Raw genomic sequence first — 27,438 nt, 5'->3', positions numbered from 1 at the left:
TTATTATTTTAACACCCACCTCATACACTTCACCCCATTTGGGACTGAGCGTGTTGTCCAGGTGATGGGATTTGAAGGTTTGTGGTCCGACTCGGACAATGGCGTACGGGTCAGACATGCCGGCCATCACACCCTTTACATAATTATCCTTCGCAGCTAGATTATCAGCCTCCAGCAGGTGAATACGCACAACTCCCTGAACAAGAAAAGGGAAGAGATCTAATGTTAACTGGTAAAGTGATGCTTTAGATGCTCTTAGTTTACTTCTGCTTTTAAAATAAGAGGACTATTTCTTCTTGCACTTTAAATGTAGAACAAAAACTAAGCACGGCTCTAACAATGCAAAAGTTGTGTTGCTTTAACCCTTATGTGCTGTTGAGGATGTTTTCATCCACTCTTGGGTGATTTTGAGTCTTAATTTGGCCACAACTTTTTTTGTGAATGATTTTTGTTGACACATTTTATTTTGACACATATTTTGAGAAACTGCTTTGATGTATAAAAACTCAACAAGACACTCTGGGCAAATGTACTACCCTTTTGTTATGTTCGGGATGAAAACATCCACTGACCTAAACTGCTGTAAAAATGCATCATATTCTTTTTTTTCACATTTTTTTGCATAAATCTGTTAATCAACCTCAGTCCTGACAAAACTATATAATTGCTTAGAAAATTACAGAATTTACCTTTTTATTCTTATTTTTAAAGATTTTACAATATATATTTTTTTACATGAGGGGATACATAAAATAAAAATAATAATAATTAAATTATAATATTTAAAAAAATCTATTAAAATAAAATAATAAAAAATAAAAGGTATTGCAATCATTATTATTTTACAGTAGATACATTTGTACATCAAGTTACATTGTGTTGCATTGTAGTTACATCCAATTACAGTGATGATAGGTTAAGCAACCTCTAAATATACATATCTAAATATCTCATAATACTTTTCTGTCTTCATTTGTAGACATGCAGTTATTTTTTTCCATTATATAGACCTGTGTAAGTCTCTGAATCCACCGAGCCACCTTGGAGAACTTTCCTCCATCCAATGTACTGTTATCATTTTTTTAGGATTTTAACTTTTTAGTTGCCAAATTCCTAAATTGAGTTACTGATTTGATGGGGGGGGAATGACGCATTTTCAATATAAAAAGTAATTGTGAACTGTTTTTTTAACCTTTTATCAAATTTTTGAACATGTGAAACATCATTGCCTTTAATGCATTGTTTTTGATTAATTTTAATTTGTTTCTCCCTTATTTAGCTAGGTTGGTGGCTGTTTTTGCCCCGTTCACTTCCATTATAACAACATTTTTTTTATTACAAAACCATGACACCATATAATTGTGCATTTTTATTTGCTGGTGGTTTTCCCTCTTGGGAGGAGGTCAAATTCGTATTGTTAATCATTTGGCATCATTAACCCTTTAGAAAGGCCTATGCAAAAACAAGCTTAGCTTCTGGACTTTATGCATTTGTTAAGTGTGACATCACGCGAAGCAGCTTCCGGGTCAAATCACTCTATCAAACTGTATGGGGACGCTCATCAAATGGTAATAGAAAACGTTGACTAAGCGGTGTGATGCTTTCGAAAATCACGATCACAATACATATGTCCATGTCTAACATACGATGGCCAGAAAGTGATTCATTTTTTTATAAATTGTTAAACTTTTGGTATTTGTGATGGAACAGGCCCAGAGATCAGAGGTCAGGAACCTTTTTTTCAGCAAAGAGCCATTTCAGTTTTATGTTTTTTTATCAAATGCATTTTTTAAAGGAGCTATATGGGGTGCGTGTGTATACAAAGAGCATAGAATTACCAAGAGGCATCACTTCTTGCTAAAAACATTTTTACAGCAGTTTAATTAAGTAAATGTTTTCATCCCGAACATATCAAAAGACTGTAAATATGAACAGTGCACAAGGGTTAAGCTTATGTCTGTCAAATGAATAAATGTGCATGCAAACATCTGAATTTGTATCTACACATTACAACTGAAACCTCTGATATTGGCTACACCAATAGCATTGGGCAACACCAGGATTGGGCACTGATTGGGCAACATCAGCAATAAAGCAATCGCATCCATGATCATGGTGTAAGAAAGGTCAGAAAGTTTTTTATTTTACAATTTTTTTAGAAGAAAGAAAACTTAAAGTCATTTAATTAATCAAAAGTGACAGTAAAGATATTTATAAAGAGTAAATCCTGTTGTTTGAAATCTTATATTAATATGAAGATTAAACAAATATTGTGGCAGCATGACTCTTTTTTCAACATTGATAATAATCAGAAATTATTCTTGGGAACCAAATCAATATATTATAATGATTTCTGAAGGAGTATGTGACACTAACGGCGGATGATGCTGAAAATGTATCTTACTTGTAATGTAATCTACAAATGTAGATTACATTACAAAACAATTTCAATGTTTTGCTACCTTTCTAATCGGATAAATGAAGCACTGACAAACCTTAAAGCCTTTTCTAAAGCATACAAAACACAAAAAGATAGTGTGCATGTCACTTAGTATCATAGCACTGTTTATGTCATTGTATGGAGATTGTAAAGTATATGGGCATCTATGAAGGTCTCTGTGTGTGCGTTTCTTGTTTTCATTATGTAGTAGGGACCAAATGTCCCCACTAGAATAGCAATACAAATACATTTTAACCATTTGAGGAATTTAAACCCCATGAGGAAAATGGCTTGTAAACCATACAGAATTAAGTATTGCGAAAATGTAAAACTCCAGATTGTTTTCTATGAGCATTAGGTTTAGGATAGGAGGACAAAATATACAGACTATGCAAAATAAATTTATCACGTCTATGGGAAGTTTTTTTTTCTTCTGATTATTTATTTATTGGCAAATTCACAGCTAATGGCTCTTTCATGGCAAGATCAATACAGTTAGAACACATTACATAATAATAATAATGACAACTCCATAAATCAAATAAGAGGTCACCATAAAAGTCTTGCAGTCCATATCTGTTGTCAGAAATACCAATAATAACTTTTAAGTATTTTGAAAATTTTAAATTGCTGATTGTTTCCTGTGAGAGTTAGGTTTAGGGGTGGAGGGACAGAATATATGGTTTCTATAGTAGAAACATCATTCTGTCTATGTGAGTCCTCACTGGGATATAGAAACAAGCCTCTCTGAGAGTGTGTGTGTTACCCTGGGCAAAGGGCACCGCAGCTGTGCCACAGGCAGGTCTGCCACCAGAGGAACTGTCAGGCGATTGGGCAACACCAGGAATGAAGCAATCGCATCCATGATCATGGTGTCAGACATCACACTGAGGAGAAGCACAAAGCAGATTCAGCCACACAGACAAACACTACAAATAAGCTCAGTGGACAGTGAGTGTACTGAGCTGAATAATGCGGCTTTTGTGTATCTCTGATGACTGAAACTCACTTGAGTCCTGGAATGTCCAGCAGGTTGGTCAGACCGGTCCAGTTAATGGTCAGTTTCTAAAAATAAAGATACAAATAATAAAAAAATACAATTCTAACAAAACTAGTACTGTGATTTGGCTACTAACGTTATACTAGTCAGTGATAAGCATGTGAAAATGCTCAGTTATATGGATTTACCAGGTGTATATTTGTGTAAAATGGTTCATACTTGTTCTTCAATAACAATCTGGTAACATTCCTTGAAGTCGTTCAAAATAAAAATGAATTTACCTTACTGAATATGTAAGGGCTATTCCACCAAATGATGACTTTTAACAATTTTAAAGTTAAAAAAGTGCCATTGATTAATCTAAAAGTGAACACGTCTGTTTTTTGTATTTTTGACCAACTCTTATTAATGCCATTTTTATTTTAATATACACAGGGCCACCGGCCACTTTATTAGGTACACCAGTCCGACAGCTCATTTAAGAAAATATCTAATCAGCTAATCACATGGCAGCAACTCAATACGTTTAGGCATGTAGACATGGTCAAGACAATCTAATGCAGTTCAAACTGAGCATCAGAATGGATAAGAAAGGTGATTCAAGTGACTTTGAACGTGGCATGGTTGTTGGTGCCAGACGGGCTGATCTGAAACTGATTTCAGAAACTGCTGATCTACTGGGATTTTCATGCACAAACATCTTTTAGAGTTTACAAGGAATGGTCCGAAAAAGAGGAATTATTCATTGAGCGGCAGTTCTGTGGGCACAAATGCATTGTTGATGCCAGAGACCAGAGGAGAACGGCCAGACTGGTTTCAGCTGATAGAAAGGCAACAGTAACTCAAATAACCACTTGTTACAACAGAGGTATGCAGAAAAGCATCTCTGAACACACAACATATCTAACCTTGAGACAGATGGGCTACAGCAGCAGAAGACCACACCGGGTGCCACTCCTGTGAGCTAAGAACAGAAAACTGAGGCTGCAATTGGCACAGGCTCACAAAAATTAGACAACAGAAGATTGGAAAAACATTGCCTGGTCTGATGAGTCTCGATTTCTGCTGCAACATTCAGATGGTAGGGTCAGAATTTGGCATCAACAACATAAAAGCATAGATCCATCCAGCCTTGTATCAATGGTTCAGGCTGGTGGTGGTGGTGTAATGGTGTGGGGGATATTTTCTTGGCACACTTTGGGCCCATTAGTACCACTTGAGCATTGTGTCAATGCCACAGCCTACCTGAGTATTGTTGCTGACCATGTCCATCCCTTTATGACCACAGTGTACCTATTACTGTGGCTACTTCCAGCAGGATGACACACCATGTCATGAAGCTTGAATCATCTCAGACTGGTTTCTTGAACACGACAATGAGTTCACTGGATTCAAATGTCCTCCACAGTCACTAGATATCAATCCAATAGAGCAGCTTTTGGGATGTGGTGTAACAAGAGATTGGCATCATGGATGTGCAGCTGACAAATCTGCAGCAACTGTGTGATGCTATCATGTCAAAATGGAGCAAAATCTCTAGGGAATGTTTCCAGTAACTTGTTCAATCTATGCCATGAGGGATTAAAACAGCTCTGAAGGCAAAAGGAGGTCCAACCCGGTACTACTAAGGTGTACCTAATAAAGTGGCTGGTGAGTGTATAGAAGAAATATTATTAGTATTTGCAGAACAAAACAAAAGTGTAAAGTTTAAGTTTACGTCCTATTTATTCACCCTCAAATGGTTCCAAACCTTTAGAAATTTGTTGAACACAAAAGAAGATGTAAGAAAATGTTAGAAACTTGTAAACCACTGAATTCCATAAAAGGGAAAATGGAATGGAAGTTTCCAACATCTTTTAGAATTACTTTTTTTAGTGATCATCAGAAAAAATCATAAAGGTTTGACACAAGTAAAGGGAGAGTAAAAAATGCCAGAATTTTCATTTTTGGGTAAACTAATCATTTAAATCTTTACATTATTTGAAATGTGTGTGACTTTTACACCACAATGACAAATGATTTTTTAAGTCTCTCTCAAAATTACAATTTTGACATGGTGAAAACTTGGTGAAAACATTTCTGAACTTTTAGTATTTAGTATTCAATTTAGTTAGTGATTACATTTTTTAAAATGATGTTTATTTAAAAAATTTGCTTATATTTATTTGAATAAATCCCAGTTTGGGAAATCCACTTCCACTCTAACTAGGGATCTACAGTCAACTCAACAACTATGGAGGCATCAGAAGAAGTATGAACTATGGAGAAAAAAGAATAACAGAACCATTCATTCAATCGTTTTCCTTTGGCTCTCTAGTTCAGAGGTCGTCACAGTGGAATGAACCAGCATATGCTTTACACAGCGGATAACCTTTCAGCCTCAACCCAGTACTGGGAAATACCCATACACTGTCACATTCACACACACATCCATACACTACGGCCAATTTAGTTCATTCAATTTAGAATGTGGGGGAAACTGAAGCACCAGGCGGAAACCCATGCCAACATGGGAGGAACATGCAAACTCCACACAGAAATGCCAACTTTTTGCTGTGAGGTGACAGGCATAACTACTAAGCCACCATGTCACCATTTAAAACAAGGATGTCCAAACTCGGGTCTGGAGGGCTGGAGTCTTGGAGAGTTTAGCTCCAACCCTAATCAAACACACCTGAACAGCTAAACAAGCTCTTACTAGATATAACAGAAACCTTCTGGCAGGTGTGTTGAAGCAAGTCGGAGATAAACTCTCTAGGACACTGGCCCTTCAGGACTCAGTTTGGACACCCCTGATTTAACAGAACCATTTAAAAATATTTTTGTTCACCATGAAGCTTGCGTTTAGAGAAACTCACAGGTCTCTGGATGAAGAACATGGTCACAGCTCCTACTATTGGGACGTCGCTGATCAGCGGCTCCAAAATCACACGCATCATTCCATGAAGCTAAGAAAAGGGTAATAAAACATTTCCTGATGAACATTTTATTTCCTCACTGGAACAGCATATCAGATCTGCTGCCGCAATGCAGACTCTCACCTGTATTCCCTTCACACCAGCTTTGCAGAAGTATCTCTTCACCTCCACGTTTATCTCCACATCCCCAACATAACTGGAGAACAGTTGGCGGAGAGGAAACATTAGGCTGTTTTTAACTCTTCACAAATTAATGAAACATATTAAAAGAAACAGATCAATTAAAAATGAAACCTCTGTCATCGTTCACTTGTTCTAAACCTGAGCTTCTGTCTTCTGTTTAACAAAAATCAGATATAACAGCAGATCATTTTGAAAACTGGCCTTCTACGGTAATTTATTCCTAACGACGTCGATGTCTGCTGATGTCCAACATTCTTGAGATTTCTTCCTTTGTGTTTAACAGGAAAAAGAAACTCGTTTGCAAGCATTTGATGGTAAGTAAACAGTGAGTGCATTCTCAATTTTAGTTGAACTATTTCTTTAAAAACTGCAATGGTCGTAGGGCTTGTGCAATTAATCGAAAATCCGATTTCGATTTTGGCTTCTAACGATTATGAAAAACCATTAATCGAGATTCCATTCCATTATTTACCGCCCCCTTTCCAGTTCTCCTCACTTGTTGCTCTTATAAGCACGAAAGACCGCATGCTTATGTGTGTGCGGCGCGCAGACAGTCAGAAGCATTTGGGAAATATTTATTTTAAAAAAACATTCTCAGGAGTGCCAATAATTTTGACTAGAACTAATAATCGTTTGGAATAATCATGATTACAATTATGCCCAAAATAATTGTGATTATAATTTTTCCCAAAATCGAGCAGCCCTAAATGGTCGTGAAGGGGACCTATTATGTCCCTTTTTATAGGATGTAGAGTCTTGTAAAGTGTGTAAAGTCTTGTGTAAGTCTCTGATGTCCCTAGAGTGTATCTGTGAAATTTCAGCTCAAAATAAAACATAAATAATGTTTGAGGACTCTTTGAAACTGCCCACTTTTGGCTTTGATTCAAGTTGTGCCATTTGGTGACTGTCGCTTTAAATAAAAAATTTCAAAAGAGGGCGGAGCTACAAACAGCCATGCTTTAGCTTTATGGCAGATTCAAAACAGGATAAAGGTTATCTCTGTGAAAGACTGAATATGTCAAAAGAAGCATCTCATAAGAAGGCAGTCTAAAGAGATTACGATGTTCAGTTGTGCATCCAACATTTATAATCAGTGCTTAATTTGAGCCAGATCTTGCTGGACACTGTACCAAAAAATGTCAGATATTTGTGCTTTGCGTTCTGGTGTTTATTTTAAAGATTTGGCATTAACTTGTGCATCGTAAATACCTACATGTGTATGTGAGTGCGAGAGAAAGTGAATATTAAGTGAAGGTGTGTGGTGTGGCTTGTGTGTGCTTGCACACGCACACATGAAAGTAGTCTATGCAAGTTAAACCAAAAGTCACGTTTAAGTATTGGCCCTCAACAATATTGTCAGCCAATCGGCTCTCTTATGTTTACAATCACTCTCATTGGTTGGTGATCGTTGTTTCGCGTGCAGTGAGCAGTGAAAAAAAATAATGGCATAGTGGCCAACCTAAATAATATTTGTATGTTCAAATTGGCAAAGAGACAGCCATGCATATTTTCAGTTTTTAAAACCACCGGTAAACTGATAATAAGCCTGATCAAAGAGATCTTGAAAAAATGAAACTGCACGAATGGATCAGAACTGGAGAACAGTTGGCGGAGAGGAAACATTAGGCTGTTTTTAACTCTTCACAAATTAATGAAACATATTAAAAGAAACAGATCAATTAAAAATGAAACCTCTGTCATCGTTCACTTGTTCTAAACCTGAGCTTCTGTCTTCTGTTTAACAAAAATCAGATATAACAGCAGATCATTTTGAAAACTGGCCTTCTACGGTAATTTATTCCTAACGACGTCGATGTCTGCTGATGTCCATAGTGGCCAACCTAAATAATATTTGTATGTTCAAATTGGCAAAGAGACAGCCATGCATATTTTCAGTTTTTAAAACCACCGGTAAACTGATAATAAGCCTGATCAAAGAGATCTTGAAAAAATGAAACTGCACGAATGGATCAGAATAGCAGGAGACAGAAGCAAAGCGATCTCAAGTCAGCCAGAAAACATGACAAAAGTGGTAACTGTGGGACCTTCTTGAACATTAGACTGAGTCATTTCATTCTTTTGAATAGTGATTGTTCATACGATTAATGTTGATGTTGACACTAAATAATTAAAGACCGTTCAGAAATGTGATGCTCTTTTTTTGTTCTATAACCGTTTAATGACGTCATGTTCTGGGAAAACTAAAACTGTTTGGTGGACGTCAGTCACTGTAACTTTTATTTCCTGGTTTTGTTCCAGGAATTTATCATTAATTTCAAAATTAAGCACTGTTTATAATCCTCTTAGTAGCTGACATTTTCTTCAGCAGGTGAAAATTCTAATAGGGTGTTCACACTAGACGTGACTTGCATGAACAAATCACGCTCTTTTCGCATAAACAGATGCATGAACATTGAGTTTACTCACTTCATTCATTAATTTTCTTGTCAGCTTAGTCCCTTTATTAATCCGCGGTCGCCACAGCGGAATGAACCGCCAACTTATCCAGCAAGTTTTTTATGCAGCGGATGCCCTTCCAGCCGCAACCCATCTCTGGGAAATATCCACACACACATTCACACACACACTCATACACTTTGGACAATTTAGCCTACCCAATTCACCTGTACCGCATGTCTTTGGACTGTGGGAAAAGCCGGAGCACCCGAAGGAAACCCACGCGAACACAGGGAGAACATGCAAACTCCACACAGAAACACCAACTGAGCCGAGGTTCGAACCAGCGACAGCACTACCTACTGCGCCACTGCCTCACCTTACTTCATTCGCTCATCAAATTCGAATCATTTGCACGTCAACCTCATAAGACACGGATTCCTGTCATGGGCGGGGATTCTGTGTCCGGTGACTATAGTTTTGTTGCTAAATGGCTAACATGGGTTTTATTGAGAGAGTAGCTGTGCTTTATGTGCTTTAGGAAAACTCAAAAACAGCGTAGATTCGTTCAGCAACGTGTCTTGAGTCCACTAGATCCTTTCAGAGGTGCACCCAGAAGCTATACCTTGATGATGGAAGCCGAGCCGAGCCCAGGTTGATGAGATGTTGTCCGCTGTCAGGCAGGAGGGTTTCGTGTCGAGACACCAACAATAGGCAATACGTTATAATAACACCCATATAAGAGCAAGCTCCTGATTGGTTAACGTGGCGCGAATGTCCGCTAAAGTTCAGATTTTTCAACTCAAATGAGTCGCACGTCAAATTCACTTCACACTACACACAGTTTTGTGTCACAGGGAGGGCTTCTGTCTGTCCAGTGAGTCCAGTTTCATTGTTAAATGGCTAACATAGATTTTATTGAGAGAGTAGCTGTGCTTTATGTGCTTTAGGAAGGCTGAAAAACAGTGTAGATTCATTCAGCACCATTACTTAAGTCCACTAGATCCTTTCAGAGGTGCACCCAGCTCTGTGAGTTCATCAACTCCTCCAGAAACTATACCTGGATGATGGAGGCTTTCAGCAGGGCTTGCGACTGAGCCGAGCCCAGTTTGATGAGCTGTTGTCCAGTGTCAACAGGAGGATTTCCCCTCGGGACACCAACGACAGGCACATAATCATGCCCCTACGAGAGCAAGTTCCTGATTGATAAACGCAGCGCGAATGTCCTCTGAAGTTTAGATTTTATAACTCGAGTGATTATTATTTATTATTATAAAATGCTCACTGCAAGAATAGCACCGTAAAAAAGTCTTTTTGTGTCTTTGCATTGACCTAACATGTAAAAAATCATCCGTTCCGGTGTGAACGCCCCATAAATGGCAGACGACTGCTGCGAACTCAGGGCTGTTTTTGCTAATAAGGGAGAGATTGTTACTAATGGGTGGGGCTTTCCCCCCTCTGATGACACGAACAAAGGGAGAATGTCAACCAAAGTATTTCTGCAGACTAATGAATCATTTTTTACCATTAGAGACTGCTTATATTCACACACTGCTGCCACACAAATGAGTTTGAAGCGCTTAAAAAAGGGATTTTTGCATAATAGGTCCCTTTTAATCATTGTGCTACATTGTGCATAATTAAGTCGTTTCTGGTCAGCTTGTGAAATATGAACACAATACTGACTATACAGTGCTATTTAAAACACTCCCAAAAGACAATTCATGCATTATAGAGAAAATCACAAATGAATTGCAAGTCACATAAGTATCAGTCACAAATGTGTAAAAAGATGCAGCCCTCACCTGATGTAAACGTCAAGCAGAATTTGACCTTTATCGTTTTCTGTATGAGCCTTCACGCCGACCACTTTCATTGGCTGAAAAATAGAGAATATTTCTGTTGCAACTAAAGGTAAAGAGCTGTAATAGTTGGCAAACAGTTGTTTCGTTGTGCATGTGATACCAAAACAAAGCTTTAACAGAGCTGTTATTAAAAATATTTTCTTAAATGTAAATATCACACAGTATGAACACGGATATCTTTTTTTAAAGTACTGAAATAATTTGACAACACATTTGCAGTCATGGTTCTCTGATATCAGCTATTGGACACAATCATGACATACAGGCAAACAAATCAAATGATTTGGCTTTGTCCCTTATTTATCAGGGGTCACCACAGCGGAATGAACCGATAACTATTCCAGCATATGTTTGACGCAGTGAATGCACTTCCAGCCGCAACCCAGTACTATCTCACACACAAACACACACATGTTTGTTTTTGTGAAAAGTGGGGACATTACATAGGTTTCCATTCATTTTATACTGTCCAAACCATATATTGTATTGCCCTCAACCCACCCAACCCCTCAACCCAACCATTACAGGAGACTGTGTGCAGCTTTACTCTCTGATTAAACTCATTCTGTAGGATTTATAAGCCTTTTGAAAAATGAGGACATCACCAATGTCCTTATATTTCACCTCCTTTTGTAATACCTGTGTCATACCCACGTCATTATACGGATTTGTGTCCTGATATGTTACAAAAACACGTACACACACACTACGGATAATTTAGTTCATTCAATTCACCTATAGCGCATGTCTTTGGGCTGTGGGTGAGACCAGAGCACCCAGAGGAAACCCACGGGAACATGGGGAGAACATGCAAACTCCACACAGAAATGCCAACTGGTCCAGCCGGGATTCAAACCAGCGACCTTCTTGCTGTGAGGTGACAGTGCTAACCACTGAGCCATTATGCCGCCTAATTTGCCATGTTATACAAGCTAATTATGTGGCAACACTGTAAAACAATGGTCCATTAGTTAATGTTAGATAATGTATTTACTAAAATAAACAAAACTATTAGCAATAAATTTTGTTATGGTGTTTATTCACGCATGTTAATGTTATTTAAGTTAAATTACTTTAGTTCATGTTAACTCACAGTGCATTAACTTATGCAAACAAGCACAACTTTGCATTTTAATAAAGCATTTGTTAATGCTGAACTATGATTAATAAATGCTTTACAAGATTATTCATCTTCATGAATGTTAGTAAATACATTGATTAATGGAGCATTATTCTAAAGTGTTACCAATATTTTTTGTAATACCTGTGTCATACCCACGTCATTATACGGATTTGTCTCCTGATATGTTACAAAAACACACACACACACACACACTCATACACTACGGATAATTTAGTTCATTCAATTCACCTATAGCGCATGTCTTTGGGCTGTGGGTGAGACCAGAGCACCCAGAGGAAACCCACGGGAACATGGGGAGAACATGCAAACTCCACACAGAAATGCCAACTGGTCCAGCCGGGATTCAAACCAGCGACCTTCTTGCTGTGAGGTGACAGTGCTAACCACTGAGCCATTATGCCGCCTAATTTGACATGTTATACAAGCTAATTATGTGGCAACCTTGTAAAACAATGGTCTGTTAGTTAATGTTAGATAATGTATTACCTAAAATAAACAAAACTATTAGTAATCAATTTATTATGGTGTTTATTCATGCATGTTAATGTTATTTAGGTTAAATTACTTTAGTTCATGTTAACTCACAGTGCATTAACTAATGCAAACAAGCACAACTTTGCATTTTAATAAAGCATTTGTTAATGCTGAACTATGATTAATAAATGCTTTACAAGATTATTCATCTTCATGAATGTTAGTAAATACATTGACTAATGGAGCATTATTCTAAAGTGTTACCAATATTTTTGATTAACTCTCAGTAATCAACGTTTATTTTATAGATACTCATTTTAAAAACCAAATGTATGGTAAAGAGCAAAGCTAAAACACATTTTCACAGTGATGTTTTTAAAAGCACATCAAAACTGGTCTCAAGAGGAGTGCCTATCCAGAACATCTGAAGTCTCACAGCAGTGTTTATTCTGTCAAACGCTTGTTCAGACATGTTTTAATGGGAGTTGAGCCTCTGTTAAAGGGACAGTTCACCCAGAAATGAAAATTCTGTCATTGTTTACTTGATCGAGTCTTTTTCTTTTGTTGAACATAAAAGAAGATATTTTGAAAAATGCTGAAAACCTGTAACCATAGACTTCCATAGTAGGAAAACAAATAGTATGGAAGTCAATGATTTAAGCATTCTACGTATTATATTCATTTATGTTTAACAGAAGAAACAAACTCATTAAGGTTTACAGTTGAAGTCAAAATGATTAGCCCTGTGATTTTTTATTTTATTTTATTTTTTTGGCTTTTTCAAATATTTGTCAAATGTTTAACAGAGCAAGGGATTTTTCACAGTATTTCAGATTTTTTTTCTGGAGAACGTCTTATTTGTTTTATTTCAGCTAGAATAAAAGCAGTTTTTGCTTTTATTGGGTGTTGAGCATCATTTAAGACAACGTTAGCAGCTGTCAGCTTTAATTGTGGGGAAAACTGGATAATTCGGAGCTTTTGTCAGCTTATTTCATCTTCTGTTTTTAGATCCATTTTGGGGTGGATCAAAATCGGCGACGTAGCACGAATCAGCTAGTGCAATGATGATATGTCGGTTTCTCATTATTATTCATAGCTAAGTTTTCTTATCTTTTGAGAAGATCCTGCTTCTTAATTATTCATGAGAGCACGTGCTTACCGAAAGGCGAAGCAGACCTGCCAAGCTGTGAGACCCAATGACTGAGTGAGACTGCATTTACGGACTCAGCATACAGCATGCAGTATTTAGCCATTCATGAAGGGTCGTATGTGTTTGTTTCCATGATCCACAGGGTTTGTTGCATGTTTTTCCTCCCGATGCTGTCAGGGCCGATACAGCAAAGCTGTTGGTTTGCAGCAAAGCATTTTTGTCGGGAGAGCATTGGAGAATGGCGGACTTTGTCTTTTATCAGTTAAGTTCGTTCCCATTCAAACACGTCGCCTATAGCTGTGCTGCCGTGTTCACCTATGTTTAAAATCTCCATCCCAATCTCCTAATGGTTGGAATAGATAGGGCAAGAGACCTGCTGCACTGCTATCCACTGTGTCTGCATTCAGACCCGGGGATTCAGAAAAAGAGAAGTCCTCATTCATTATATAAACATGATTATCTTTATAATGATGGAAATTGTGATTATGTGTTTATGAAATTACGAAAAACAAATGTAGCAGGGCATTAAAATACTGTTTATTTCTTTGCATTTTAACTTTGTAAACTATAAAATCATGGATCTCCTCACGTTTTGAGTCTCATTTTGTGAGCCAGCAGACAACAGTTATTCGCTTCCCTCTTTTTCCCCTGCACCCTCAGCCATGCACACTCCTCCCTCTGCTCAGAGAGCTCCACGCCCATCATGATGCATTTTTTAAAAAAATTCTGAGGTACACTTGAACCGAAAGAGGGGGGTTTCATAGACCTTTAAGGTCAATATTATTCGCCCCCTTTTCTTAGCAATTTTCTTTCTTGTCTACAGAACAAACCATCGCTTTACAATGATTTGCATAATTAACCCTAACTTACCTAATTAACCTGGTTAACCCTTTAAATGTCACTTTAAGCTAAATACTACAATCTTGAAAAATATCTAGAAAAATATTATTTACTGTCATCAGGGCAAAGATAAAATAAATCAGTTATTAGAAATGAGTCATTAAAACTATTATCTTTATAAATGTGTTGAAAAAAATCTTCTCTCTGTTAAACAGAAACTGGGGGAAAAAATATTGAGGAGGGCTAATATATGGCGGGAGGGCTTCTCAACTGTATAACCAATTCAGAGAGTGTAAATACTGAGTAAATGTTCATTTTTGGATGAACCATCCCTTCAATCTCCTTCAGTTGACTGTGCTGGATTGAGATGTGAAATATTTTACTGTGTCAGTGTGTTCATAACTAACCTTACCACCGAAGTCTATCTTGGTGAAGCTGAGGGTCTGCAGATGAGCACTGGAGCCACGGATGGCCGGAGCAATGGTCTCCGTCAGCAGCTTCTCCAAATACTGACCAATAAATGGCCAGGCCTGGTGGATAACCTTTAATACATAAAAAAAGAGAAAGAGGATGAGTGTGTCATGCAGTTTTTGAAAATGAGATTAAATCCACATCTATGTTAGGCAGTCTGGCTTTTACTAGATAGTTTTGAAATTCGCTTACAGTAATTTTCAGAATACCAAATTAACCAATGAAATATTTTACAAACTGTAATGAATTCATCCCTGAGGAGAATCACTTCAATCCTGCACTATTACAATCTTGTTTTGACTGATTTTTGTATCCAAAGAAATATCGCACACAATATTAGTTAATTCATAGGTTATGATATGTTTTATATACTCAAAAATACTGTCCATTTATGCTAAATTTTTATTTGCAATTGTAATGATAATTTAATGGTTTTAGAGCTGCAGTAAATACTCTGTCATATATCTAAACACCATATTAGCAGCTTTTTTATATAGAATATATTTAATTAAAGCCATTAGCTATGAAATATATTTAGAAATATTTATAATAAAATATTTATTTATTTATTTATTATTTATTTATTTATGTTTTTAAATGACATGGTTTGGAAAATATTTTATGACATATTTATTTATTTGTTTACCCTACTGAAAAAAACTGCTTAAACCAGCCTAGGCTGGTTGGCTGGTTTTAGCTGGTTGACCAGGCTGGTTTTAGAGAGGTTCGGGCCATTTCCAGGCTGGTTTCTATCCTGGTCTTAGGTGGTCAGGCTGGGAGATGACCAGCTAAAACCAGCTTGAGCAGCTTAGCCAGGCTGGGAGCCCAGCCAAAACCATCTATGTCCAGCTTAAACCAGGCTGGTCAAGCTGGTTTTAGCTGGATTTAGCAGGTCATTTTCCAGCCTGACCATTTAATACCAGGCTGGAAATGGCTGAAAACCAGCCTGGAAATGGCCAAAACCCCTCTAAAACCAGCCTGGTCAACTAGCTAAAACCAGCCAACCAGCCTAGGCTGGTTTAAGCTGTTTTTTAGCAGCGTCTTTAATTATTTTTTAAATGACAAGGTTTATTCCCTACAACCATATTAGGCCCTGTATCATACACCCGGCGCAATAAGGCGTAAGGCATGTTTGTCGCGATAACATACTTAACCAGGCCCAATACCTCAGCCAACGTAATCTAAGAATGTAACCAAAGAGCTTAGAATGACCAAGAGGTGACACTCAATAGAACGTTCCATTGCAACAGCAGCGCCCAGCAACAGCCCCAGATTCCGCCATTTTGGAGTGAAAGCGGTCGGCCGTCCATTGGATCTTATTGCTGTCGCGATGGCAAGCAGCTGCCTTGTTTTTTATTTATTTTTAAAATTAAATTTAAAGCTGAGATACAACGTGAAAGATGACAATACAACACTTACTATCACAATCATCAGCACTTTTAATAGTTTATTTTACAGACTTATAATATGCTGTTGTTCTATTGGAGTTTTCAATCCAAAATGGCCGCCGCGCTATCTAGTGGCTGTTTCCCAAATCGCACTAGAGTGTCGCCTCTTGGTGATTCTATGCTCTTTGATGCAAACAATTTTGCTCTTAATGACATGCACAGATGAATTGTTCACCACAAAACTTGCAATGCGAGCTAACAAAATCAGTATAGTAGGTTTTGATTTCATGTGTACTTTAATTGATAAAAGCTTCATTGAATCAACGTAATTCCTAGAAACCCAGTACTTTGAATTACACATACTTTTATTTGTATTAATTTATTACACTTATTATTAATATTGTTATATAATGATATAACTTTATTATAAAAGTGTACATCTAATATAATAATGCAATTATTGTTAAAAATATGTTATACAATTCTTACTATGTTATTATTACTATTAGTATTACTCACTCCAAAAATATTATGGTTTTAACAAAAAACTGAACAAAAGTTGATATATAAATAGTTTGCACTACATTTTGTAAGTCAATTTCTCAAATAATTACAAAGAAACAATACACACCGAATTATTAAGCATAGCATTCTTTTGTAGAGAGATAAGATCTTATAAAATATACTCTAGTAATATTTGTTGCATTGACAGTACTTTTTGCATGACTTTAAGCAACATTAACACACTAAATTAAGCACACTTTTCTGATGAAAGACCCCTACAAATGCATTGTTTTGTAAAGTATACATCAGTAATTCTTTATTAAATTAAACTTTAATCATTTTAATCTTAATAATGAATGATATCTTTAATCAGTGATTATAATATGCAGTGCAGTATCATGTACAAAAACAAAAAGCCAACCAAAACAACAAAACCACCACATATTCATAATAACACACTTGTATTTCTGTAAATGCCACAGTGTGTGTATTACTAGTGACCTGACCCGCTTTACTTTCATCCTCTCTGCTTACAGTTGTTTACAGTGGGTCATTTGTGTTTGTTTGGTTGCTACGGTGACCAGTTGTTGCGGATGTTATGAGCTGATCATAACAGAAGCTCGAGCACCAGTTGCTGAGTTTTTTTTCTCTGATTGTTTCGTTACATGAGTAAACCACAGATTTTAGAAATAGCTTGTGACTCAGACTCGGCCGGGACAAACGCCAGAGTAAAATGTCTGCCTCGTGAATCACCGATAAAGAACGTCAGGGCTAAATATTTGCGCTGGAATGATATGCTGAAGCACTTTTAGCCAGACTATTGAAACTATGGGTTGAACTGGAGAAGTACAAATGCTGTAAAGACTGTAGGAAGGCAAATATGATAAGATTCATTGTGCAACATGAAAACATTTGAAAAAAATTGTGTAATCTTTGTACAATTCATGCTAAACAATGTCAATTTCAAGGAGAGTTCCTTTTTACTAAGAAAGTGATCTGCATACGTGTATTTCATATAATTATTTACTTTTTAAATTACATTTTTGTTATTCAATTTATCATATTAAAAGGGCACCTATGATGAAAATCCTCTTTTTTAAGCTCTTTGGACAAAACTGTGTGTATCTATAGCGTATCCACAGTCATATTGGGGTGATGTAAACAAAACAAGTCTCTTTTTTAAAATGTTCTGACGTTAAAGTAGGATCCAAATCCCTCCCATTTTGAGGATGACCTCAACATGACGTAAGAGTGCGGTTTCCCCGCCCACTGAATTGATTGACAGCAGCGTATTAACATGTCTCTATAGTAAAGCGTATAATCATATTAACAGCACAGGACATGTGCAAAGCAGCTGGGATTAATATATCTGTTCAGCTCTCTGTGATCATCAGTCATCTTTAAATGTGTTCGAGAATGAGTTTAACAAGTTTAAAACGTTTTTGAAACAGTGCATGTTTGTAATGAAGTAAAGATGGTAAAAATCGCTGTAATTTATCACCGCATTCGCATATCTGTACAATTATAAAAGAAGACGCTTAAATCCCGGTTTGTGGACGTTCAATCAGGTTTATTTTTGTACATTAACATAACGGATATTAACCTGTATCCTGTCAAATTTGCCCTGCAAAAACAGTTCAAAGTTAAACATGTGCGCTGTGTGTGTGTGTGTGTGTGTGTGTGTGTCATGATCACCAGCAATTCAGCCTGTGCAGACCGCTGGTAAACACACAGTTCACTAACGATTTACAAACCCGCTGTTACATGGACTACAGATCCAGTCATGCACCACACACTCACACCGGTTCCTGATCGCAAACACACAGCCGGAGGATTGTCAAAGACTGATTACATGGACTATTTATACAGCCCGCACACACACATCAGGCTGAGTCTTGTTATACTGTCACTGTGAGCATTATGACGTGTTTCCCTTGCCTTGCTTTGCTGTGTTTTTGATCCTCGCCTTGTTTGTTTGTTTACGTTGTCTGCTGCCTGCCTTTTGACCATTTGCCTGTGCATTGACAACGACTCTATATTGCCCGTATACATCTCTTTGCTCCCATGTCGACTGTTGCTTGCTTGACCATACTGTTTTATAAACCTGCGTTTGGATCCGCACTCCTTTGTCCAACGTCAATTCACAATACAGTGTGTGTGTGCCTTGTAACAACATTGTGTGCCACTCATTGTTGTAGAAATTAACTCCACAACAAATACATCAAATAATCATTGGGAAAGTTCTTACTGTAGTATTTCTCACAACTATTATGAGATCTGCTTCCTTTTTGTCTGTCACTGTGCTGTTTATCTGACGCAGCAGAAGACAAGGACACACTCTGAAGCTGGATTTATACTTTCGCCGGCGCCGCAAAGCCCATCTCAGCAGACTGCACGCACACCTCATGAAACGGACAAGGCTTTTATACTTGACGCGTTTGTCATTGTGATATTCTTTAAAACGAAAGGGGGCCCTCAAAAGAAACCCACCGTAAAATCAGACAAATAAACAAAAGTAGGAAGTTTCCGGAACTACGTCCTGTCATTAATATCAGACAATATTTTAAAACTAACTATTTTTATTGCTTTGATAAATTGTTTTATTGATTAAAAGGATTTTTAGTACAATTCAAGATTTTTTTAATCAAACTTTGATGCATCACTTGCTTTTGTTCATATATCAGACAGTTTAACCTTTTAAAGTTTATTAAAATATTAATGCCAAGAGAACATGAGTTTGCTCTACGAATATATTTTACTATGGCAAGAATAAAAGCAAAAGAAGTACACTTACTAAATAAAATACAGATGTTTTTCTAGATTTAGCACGCTCCACAGATCACACATTACTGTCTGCCTAGTTTCTGTCCAATACTTATGCTAAAAAGGCAATAATAGTCAAACATTCCTGACCATTATCACCAATAAATCCTAGAAAAAAATATTATTATTAATAATACTAATAATAATTAACTTTAATAATAATAATAATAATAATAATAATAATAATAATAATAACAACATTAATAATAATAATAACAATAATAATAATAATAATAATAATAAAAACAGAAATAGCTTTGTTAATCACTGGAGTGTTTTTAATTGTAAAGCACTTTGTACAATGTTTTTTTTTTTTTTTTTTTTGCATGATATGCTAAAAAGTGTAAAAGAACATTAAGATTGAATTTCTTGGGAAAACATCCACCACAACTGATCCAGTAACTAAAAGGCAAGGACCATATGTTGGTTGCACCACCAGTGTGTGGTTGAGAATGCATGAGTAATAATAGCATGCAAAGCTTTTGTTCAGCAGGCGTGTAGAGTGAGACACACACACACACACACACACACACACACACACACACAGCTGTCGTGACATGAGGGGCAGATGCAAGGAAAAACATGCTGATTTACATTAATGAAATTAGCAAAACGACTGCTGAAATACCTTGTTTAGCCATTCAACCTTCTCCACATCTGGGAAGTTGACCTGAAATGATAAAGAAAACACTGTTACTGACTGTTAAATGCAAAGACTGTCTTTGCTTATGAGCTTAAAACAATCTGAACGACAAACCTCAAGACAGCATGTGGTTATAATGAAGAAAAAAAACATGCTAAATAGGTTTATTTATTAATGTATTGCCTATGTTTTCCTGTCATCTTCATGGTTTCTTTCTTAAAATGTAATAATAAAAATATAATACATAATAATTTAATATATTTACAGTGTATATTCTTAATAAATCTTTTTATACATTGTTTTGATTATAGTTATTTAATATATTGAATACATTTTCCAATCAGTCACATGCATATCTAATTTGGCCACATGATAGCCATGGGACATAACCAAATATAGAATAAACCAGTACTGTACTGTCTGTGCATTTGTGGAGGGGATGACAAAGCAGCAATGTGTTCAGTATGATTCGGACGAAGGGATTTTTTGCTAAGTATGCAGTGCACCACCCATACAGCGCCACCATCATGTCGAGATATGCCCTCTAAATCTAACAGTATCCATCTGCAGAACACTCCTACCCTTCAGCAGCACTGGGGAATCGAATTCGTTTAGCGAATCGATTCGTTCGAGCGGATTGGTTCAACAGATGATTCACTGTGACGGTTTCTTTTGAAGTCATACTAAAAAACCTGTAACCATTGACTTGATTTTATAACTATGGAAGTCAATGGTTACAGGTTTCTAACATTTTAAAAATATCTTTTGAGCACGGCAGAAAAAGGAAACTTGTAGAGGTTTGAAACTAGCTGAGGGTGATAAATCTTTATTTTTAGGGCAACTATCCCCTTTATTGTCTTTGTAACGGTTTTAACATATTTGTGACTGTGCTTGTTTTGTCATGTTGCCGATTAAGTTAGACAAAGTATAGTGTTTGACTGTTATTAGATCACTGCTTTTGTTTTATTCATTTACGTGCTGCAAGCGATTCAAAACGCCTGCGAATCTGATTCACTCAAATGAACCGATTCATACAAACAAATCGCTCGTGATTCGGATATTAACATTTTTTGACAGTTCCTGTTCGTAACAGTAGAAATGTGCTTTACCTCCAAGCTGTCTAATATTTACTTTTAGCATGAATAAGAATGAACGAATGTATATGTTATTTATCATAAATAGTGGAGTTATTCATCCACAAAAACCAAAAGACAGACTTTTGTGCATTCTTACCCAAGAAGGCAGGTCTCTTTTACTTCTAAATGATTTGGAGGACACATATTCTTGCTCGTCGTTTACTAGCTGTATGGCAGACCTCAGTCTCGCCTCCTTCGCCTCACGCGTGTGTTTCCATCCTGCGTAAACCATCATCCCAAACACCACCAAACTGGTGCTCATCCGATAGTACCCGGCCAGGTACACGGGCAACAAGGCGGTGAGACATTTCCCAAAAGTCCACAAGATCGCCTTGGCGTCGAACAATTTGGTCTTCGGGACGTCCATTTCTCCAGACGAACTGTCCTGCGCTGGTTCGGTAATCTTCTGCGAGTCATTTGTCGTCTCTGAATCTACATGCGACATTGTAGTTTTGGATGTTGTAGGCAAATGCTGCTAAAGTCGACTCGATAACAAACCGCAGCGGCGATTTGCAACTCAAATTCCACATAAAAGCCGTAGAGTCTGATTCTCTGTGTGTGTTTGGACTTCGCTGAGGAGCTGCAGATGACTCGGATCTGCTTGATCACTGCGGATCAATAATAGTCAAGCACGAGAAAGCAGAAAAGCCCACCTCAACGCTTCTGCCCTGACGCTGTTTTTCCTTTTTGCAGTGTGTGTGTGTGTGTGTGTGTGTGTGTGTGTGTGTGTGTGTGTGTGTGTGTATTGTGGCCTGCACCGTTATGCTGGCATATCCACGCCCACACTAAACGACGCAGTTGAAACTTTGTTGAAAGCTGCAGAAGACAACTTGTTCTTTTAAAGCTTTAAGCTTTTCACATGAATAAATACTAGTCATTTATATTAAGTCAGTGTTTTGATACACAGTGCTCAGCATAATTGAGTACATCTCATCTTGAAAATTAATCTTTTTATCCATTTCTCAGTGAATACAGGCAATGCATTTTGGTGTATTTAAACAACAGCTTTATTAAACATATAAATTCATTAAAAATAATTTTTAGTCACCAAACATATTTACAAACTGAAAGATAATATTTATGTTAAAATAGTTGGGTTAAAATACCCCAACATATAACCCAACTATAGATTATTATAGCACCTTCCCAACTATGGGTTATAAAAATTTTACCCAATGCATTGGGTTATTTTGATTAAATGTTATTTTTTCTATTCTGGTATAACTATTGCTACTATTACTAGTACTACTATTAATTTTATAATTATGACTGTGTAAATAAATAACACACAGTATTCAAAAATATTGAAAATGCTTTATTTTCAATTTAGTCGCAGACACTTTTGTTAAAATAAATCAAGAATCAATTAAACAATTGAGAAACAATTAAGAAACAGAATACAGACAGTTATAAACTGAAAACAGGAAATCCTCTGTTGATAGAGCACAATATGGAGCTCTGTGTGTGCTGTAGAGACTGTCCAGCAGCTGCAGCAAGCTTCGCTCAGTGTCCACCATGTACAATACATTTAAACCACATCCAAAAGCTTCTAAAAGATGGTCTTGGATGGTGAAAAGGATGTAAAAAACGAGACACAGAGAGGTAATTTGATTAAAAAAATATTGCATTACAGCTTAAATAAACTTTATACTGCAAAAACAGCATTACGCACGCACAATAATACAGCTGTTCTGTGTCAGTTAAATCAGTCGACTGAAATTCAAATATTTATAAAATAAATAATCAAATAAAGGTTATAAATAACCCAACAAAGCGCCAAATATTTAACCCCACTGGTTGAGTTATTAATAAATAACCTAATAAAGGTTAAAAATAACCCAACAATGCACCAAAAATGTTTAACTCAACCATTTGGTTAAATAAGTAACTCAACGTTTTTTAGAGTGACAATTAAATACAAGCAACATACTGCAAAATTAAATTACAACCTATAAAATTTCAACTAAATGTTAAATTTTTTTGCTTCTCTTGATTTTTTCTCTATTAAATTTGTATTTCATATTTTTCTATACATTAATTTGGTTGTACTAGTTTTTTTAACTGTTATCGTAAGTTATTTTGTTAGATAAGCTCCAGATTTGGCTTCAGTACTGACTAATCTAATGTACAGGGTGGGCCATTTATATGGATACACCTAAATAAAATGGTAATGGTTGGTGATATTAATGTCCTGTTTGTGCATGGCACATTAATATATGTGAAGGGGCTTGTAACTCATGAAAAAATAAAGTTATGTTTAAAACCAAGCATACCATTGTTTTTCTGTTGAAATTCCCAATAAGTTTACTAAGGTGTATCCATATAAATGGCCCACCCTGTATACGCGCACATATAATATTGTAAAGCTTCCTAATAATGTATGAATTTAAAAGATAAATTTGTGAGGGGTGTACTTATATATGCCGATCACTGTACTACAGCTATAGGTATACTGTACAACCATCACAAAAAATGCAATGAATGCTAAAGCACACTCCAGTGTTGAATTTGTTTGTTGAATCAAATGAACATTTCTATTAATCTCAATTTACATCAATCAAAGGGTCTAAATTATCAAGCTAAACTTTGCATAATTAAAAAAAAGTTAATGGAAACCTGACTAACTTATTAAAATAAGTTACACTAAAATAAGCGCACTAGCTGATAAACTAATACATACTTTAGCATACGTGTTTTTACTACAGTATTGCAGTGTAATATACCCTTGTTGTAGAAAACTAGTTAATTCATTCATTTTCCTTCGGCTTAGTCCCTTTATTCATCAGGGCTCACCACAGTGGAATGAACTGCCAACTTATCCAGCATGTTTTACACAGCGGATGCCCTTCCAGCTGCAACCCAGCACTGGGAAACACCCATACACTCTCACATTCACACATATACACTACAGCCAATTTAGCTTATTCAATTCACCTATATATATAGCGCATGTGTTTGGACTGTGGAGGAAACCAGAGCACCCTGAGGAAACCCACACCAACACAGAGAGAACATGCAAACTCCACACAAAAATGCCAACTCATAATCGCCTTCTTGCAGTGAGGCGACAGTGCTAACCACTGAGCCACCATGTCGCCCCTTAAGTATTATGGAATCGCCACAGTAGATTATTTCAAAAACTTTACTATAGTATTTACTACACATACTATTATATTTCTTCATATGGGTTTGCCCTGGCTGTTGTCATTTCTGACTGGTCATTAGTTTAAAATACATCAAATGCATTTGTGACTAGTCAACAAAGAAGTTACCAAAGAAAGTACTGGGTGAAATACGGTAACTGGTTTGGTTTAAGGGATAATTACTACATCATAACATATCCACGCCCATAATAAAAGACAACTTTTCTTTTAAAGCTTTAAAGCTTCTCACATGAAAAAATACTATAGTAGGCTATTTTATAGTAAACCGTCAGTGTTTTAACATATAGCAGAGTGCATTAAGTGTATTGGTGTATACACAGTGGTGGAAAAAGTACTTAAAAATCATACTCCAGTAAAAGTACCATTACTGGTCAAAAAATGTAGTGCAAGTAGAGTAAAACTATCTGTTGTTTATATTACTCAAAGTATGAGTAAAAAGTAGACCTTATAAAAGTACTCAAGAGTAGTACTCTTTCTTTTTTTTTTTAAGAGTAGTGAGTAGTGGGTTTTACGCTGTGAAAACCTGATGCGTGTACATGTAATTTGTGGATGTGTGTAAACGTAACAGTCTGTAGTGCATTTATTAATTGCCCAGAAGGCACACAACGTCATAAGACATTAATATTAGGTTACGTTTAGGTTGTGATGTCAGGTGACCGAAATTCAATGTCTAGCCAGCATCTAAGGACAATCTTATTTTAATGTCTAATAATGACATCAAATGACGTTGATATTTGGTTGATTTTAGGTTGTGTTAAAAAGTGATCGAAATCCAACGTCGAACCAACATATTAAGCCAATGCCATATTGACGTCATATACTGACATTTATTCGTCAGTTATGGCAACCAAGATCCAGCATCTGATAAATGTCATATTGGGAACATTCACACCACTGTAACATCATTAGACGTTGATATTTGGTTGGTTTTAGGTTTGACATTGACGTTGAGTTCTGATGTCAACCTGATTTTCATTTCCTAACAAAATGCATCGTACCCATGACATTAGGCTATGTCACTCTGACGTCATGTTAAGGTCTTGTGCCTGCTGTGTGTTTAGGCCTTTTTAGTCATCATACAGGAAACATCCATCATCTTCTCATCAGTGACATGTGTCTAAACAGTCTCTGGGTCAATGAGATTTTGGACATTATTACCCCCCTAAAAAAGATTTAGGACATCTTCTAGGAAACTTTTAATGCTTCCAGACAGTTTGCTGCAATTATAAAGCTTCTCCCGTGCTTCTTGTGGGTTTCCCCCGGGTTCTCTGGTTTCCTCCCACAGTCCAAAGACATGTGACAAAGGTGAATAATCAAATCGGCACCCAGTGGCGCAAAAAGGGGGTATGCAGTATATGCGGCGCATAGGGGCGCTACACATGCTTATTTTGCATATTATACGTGTATAATATTGCATTTTAATAAATAAAAAAGAAAAAATGATACCATTAGTTGGATACGTTGGCACACACATTTCTAATTTAAAATCATTTAACACAATAACATTCAGTCACACAGCCAAGTGTAAATTATTCATGTAGATGTAACTGTTTAGATTTTCAAAAAAAGAATTCTCAAAATAAACTGTCAAATCATACTTACTTACAGTTGAGGTCAAAAGTTATAAGATTAATCTGACATTTTGTTCTTTCTTTATTATTATTATTTATAATTAAATAATTAATTATTTTGCCAAAATAAGAGGGATCACACAAAATGTATGTTTATGTAAGTACAGACCTATTTCACATAAATTTGAATATACTTGATTATAATGATTCCTAAACTTGTTAAAACTGACACATGAACAAATAGTCAGAATATTCACATTTTTTTGGAACTAAAATGTTTATTAATCATTTTATCAAGATCCATTTTATACCATATACAAGTTTTTATAAATTTATTATGTATCATATTGATACATAAGGCCTTGTGGTATCTTTTTTTGCCCAAAACAATTTTAATTTTAGTTACAAAAAAATATTAAAGTTTGCCCATAACATTTTATTAAAATAAAACATTTTGGGCAGATGGGGATGGGCACAAAACTTGAACCTACACACCCCTCAGTAAATGTGTAGTTGTGCCCCTGTCGGCACCATTTATGCCATTAGCATTTAATAAGCAGGGGGGTTGGGTTCTTGAGACCTACCTGAGCTCAACCTCCCCTCAAAAACGCAAGGGAGCCCTGGGCTCGAGGATCTTACAAGCTTAGGGCTCTCTATTAGGACAGCATGCCAAACACACTTCATAATCAATCATCAGCTAAGTGTGAACTCTTAATATGAGTTTTTCTAATTAAGCATTCACAATGGTATGATCCAATAGGGGTGGTCAAATGTATATTTATATAATTAATTATTATTCATTTTTCAACTCAATTATTAACATTATTATTATTTAAAATACAAAACAGAGCAAATTATTTATCTGACCCCCCCATACATGTTGTTTTGATGTACTTCAGGGGGGATCAAGCATTATTTATGGGGGTCAACTCCCCAAACCCCCCTGTAATTCACACCCTGCATATAACTATTTTACAGATATTATGCTACTTAATAAAATAAGACCTCGACTTTGAATAAAATTTGACTAATCAAAACTGACCTGCAATTCTTTCAATGTAAAAAAAGAAAGGGAAAGTACCTGCCAGAGTAGATTCTCTCATCAGACGGCAACCTGCAGCTTTCCTTGCAATTTATTACATTTGTAAAATCCTTCAGGAGACACTTTGTGTTCTCAGTCCAGAGTATCCAGAGATGTGCTCATGACCTGCAGACCTAAAGCTGGTGGTTTATCAGATTAAACAAGACTGAAAACAGGCCAAATTAAACAACTCAGAAATAGCTAACAACACCCTTTACATTATAAATCTACAATTTAACCACCCTA

General features: G+C 36.4%; 1 protein-coding gene and 1 long non-coding RNA gene across 5 annotated transcripts in view; both read right to left on the bottom strand.

Moving 5' to 3' along the window:
* Positions 1-22,046, bottom strand: part of esyt1b (extended synaptotagmin-like protein 1b) — a 76,515-nt gene extending 54,469 nt beyond the window's left edge. For all 4 annotated transcript variants that reach the window (XM_694639.11, XM_068222064.2, XM_073954699.1 and 1 more), the window contains exons 1-9: positions 21,474-22,046; positions 20,226-20,267; positions 14,819-14,953; positions 10,744-10,817; positions 6,482-6,554; positions 6,299-6,388; positions 3,450-3,505; positions 3,207-3,327; positions 20-196 (exon numbers count right to left, since the gene is read on the bottom strand). In XM_694639.11, the coding sequence (XP_699731.6) occupies positions 20-196; positions 3,207-3,327; positions 3,450-3,505; positions 6,299-6,388; positions 6,482-6,554; positions 10,744-10,817; positions 14,819-14,953; positions 20,226-20,267; positions 21,474-21,821 (1,116 nt within the window). In that variant the 5' untranslated portion in view covers positions 21,822-22,046. The remainder of the gene's footprint in view (positions 1-19; positions 197-3,206; positions 3,328-3,449; positions 3,506-6,298; positions 6,389-6,481; positions 6,555-10,743; positions 10,818-14,818; positions 14,954-20,225; positions 20,268-21,473) is intronic.
* A 624-nt stretch (positions 22,047-22,670) lies between these two features.
* On the bottom strand, positions 22,671-25,777 carry LOC141386371 (uncharacterized). Its single transcript, XR_012408251.1, has 2 exons — positions 23,727-25,777; positions 22,671-23,531 (listed from the first exon to the last, which is right to left on the bottom strand). It is a non-coding gene; the product is annotated as an uncharacterized lncRNA (long non-coding RNA).
* Between the last annotated feature and the right edge of the window lie 1,661 nt (positions 25,778-27,438).

Source organism: Danio rerio, chromosome 6 (genome assembly GCF_049306965.1).
Source record: "Danio rerio strain Tuebingen ecotype United States chromosome 6, GRCz12tu, whole genome shotgun sequence".
In the NCBI taxonomy this organism is placed as follows: Eukaryota; Metazoa; Chordata; class Actinopteri; order Cypriniformes; family Danionidae; genus Danio; species Danio rerio.
The sequence above is the reverse complement of the archived record's forward strand: the minus strand, read 5'-3'. Positions and strand labels throughout refer to the sequence as shown.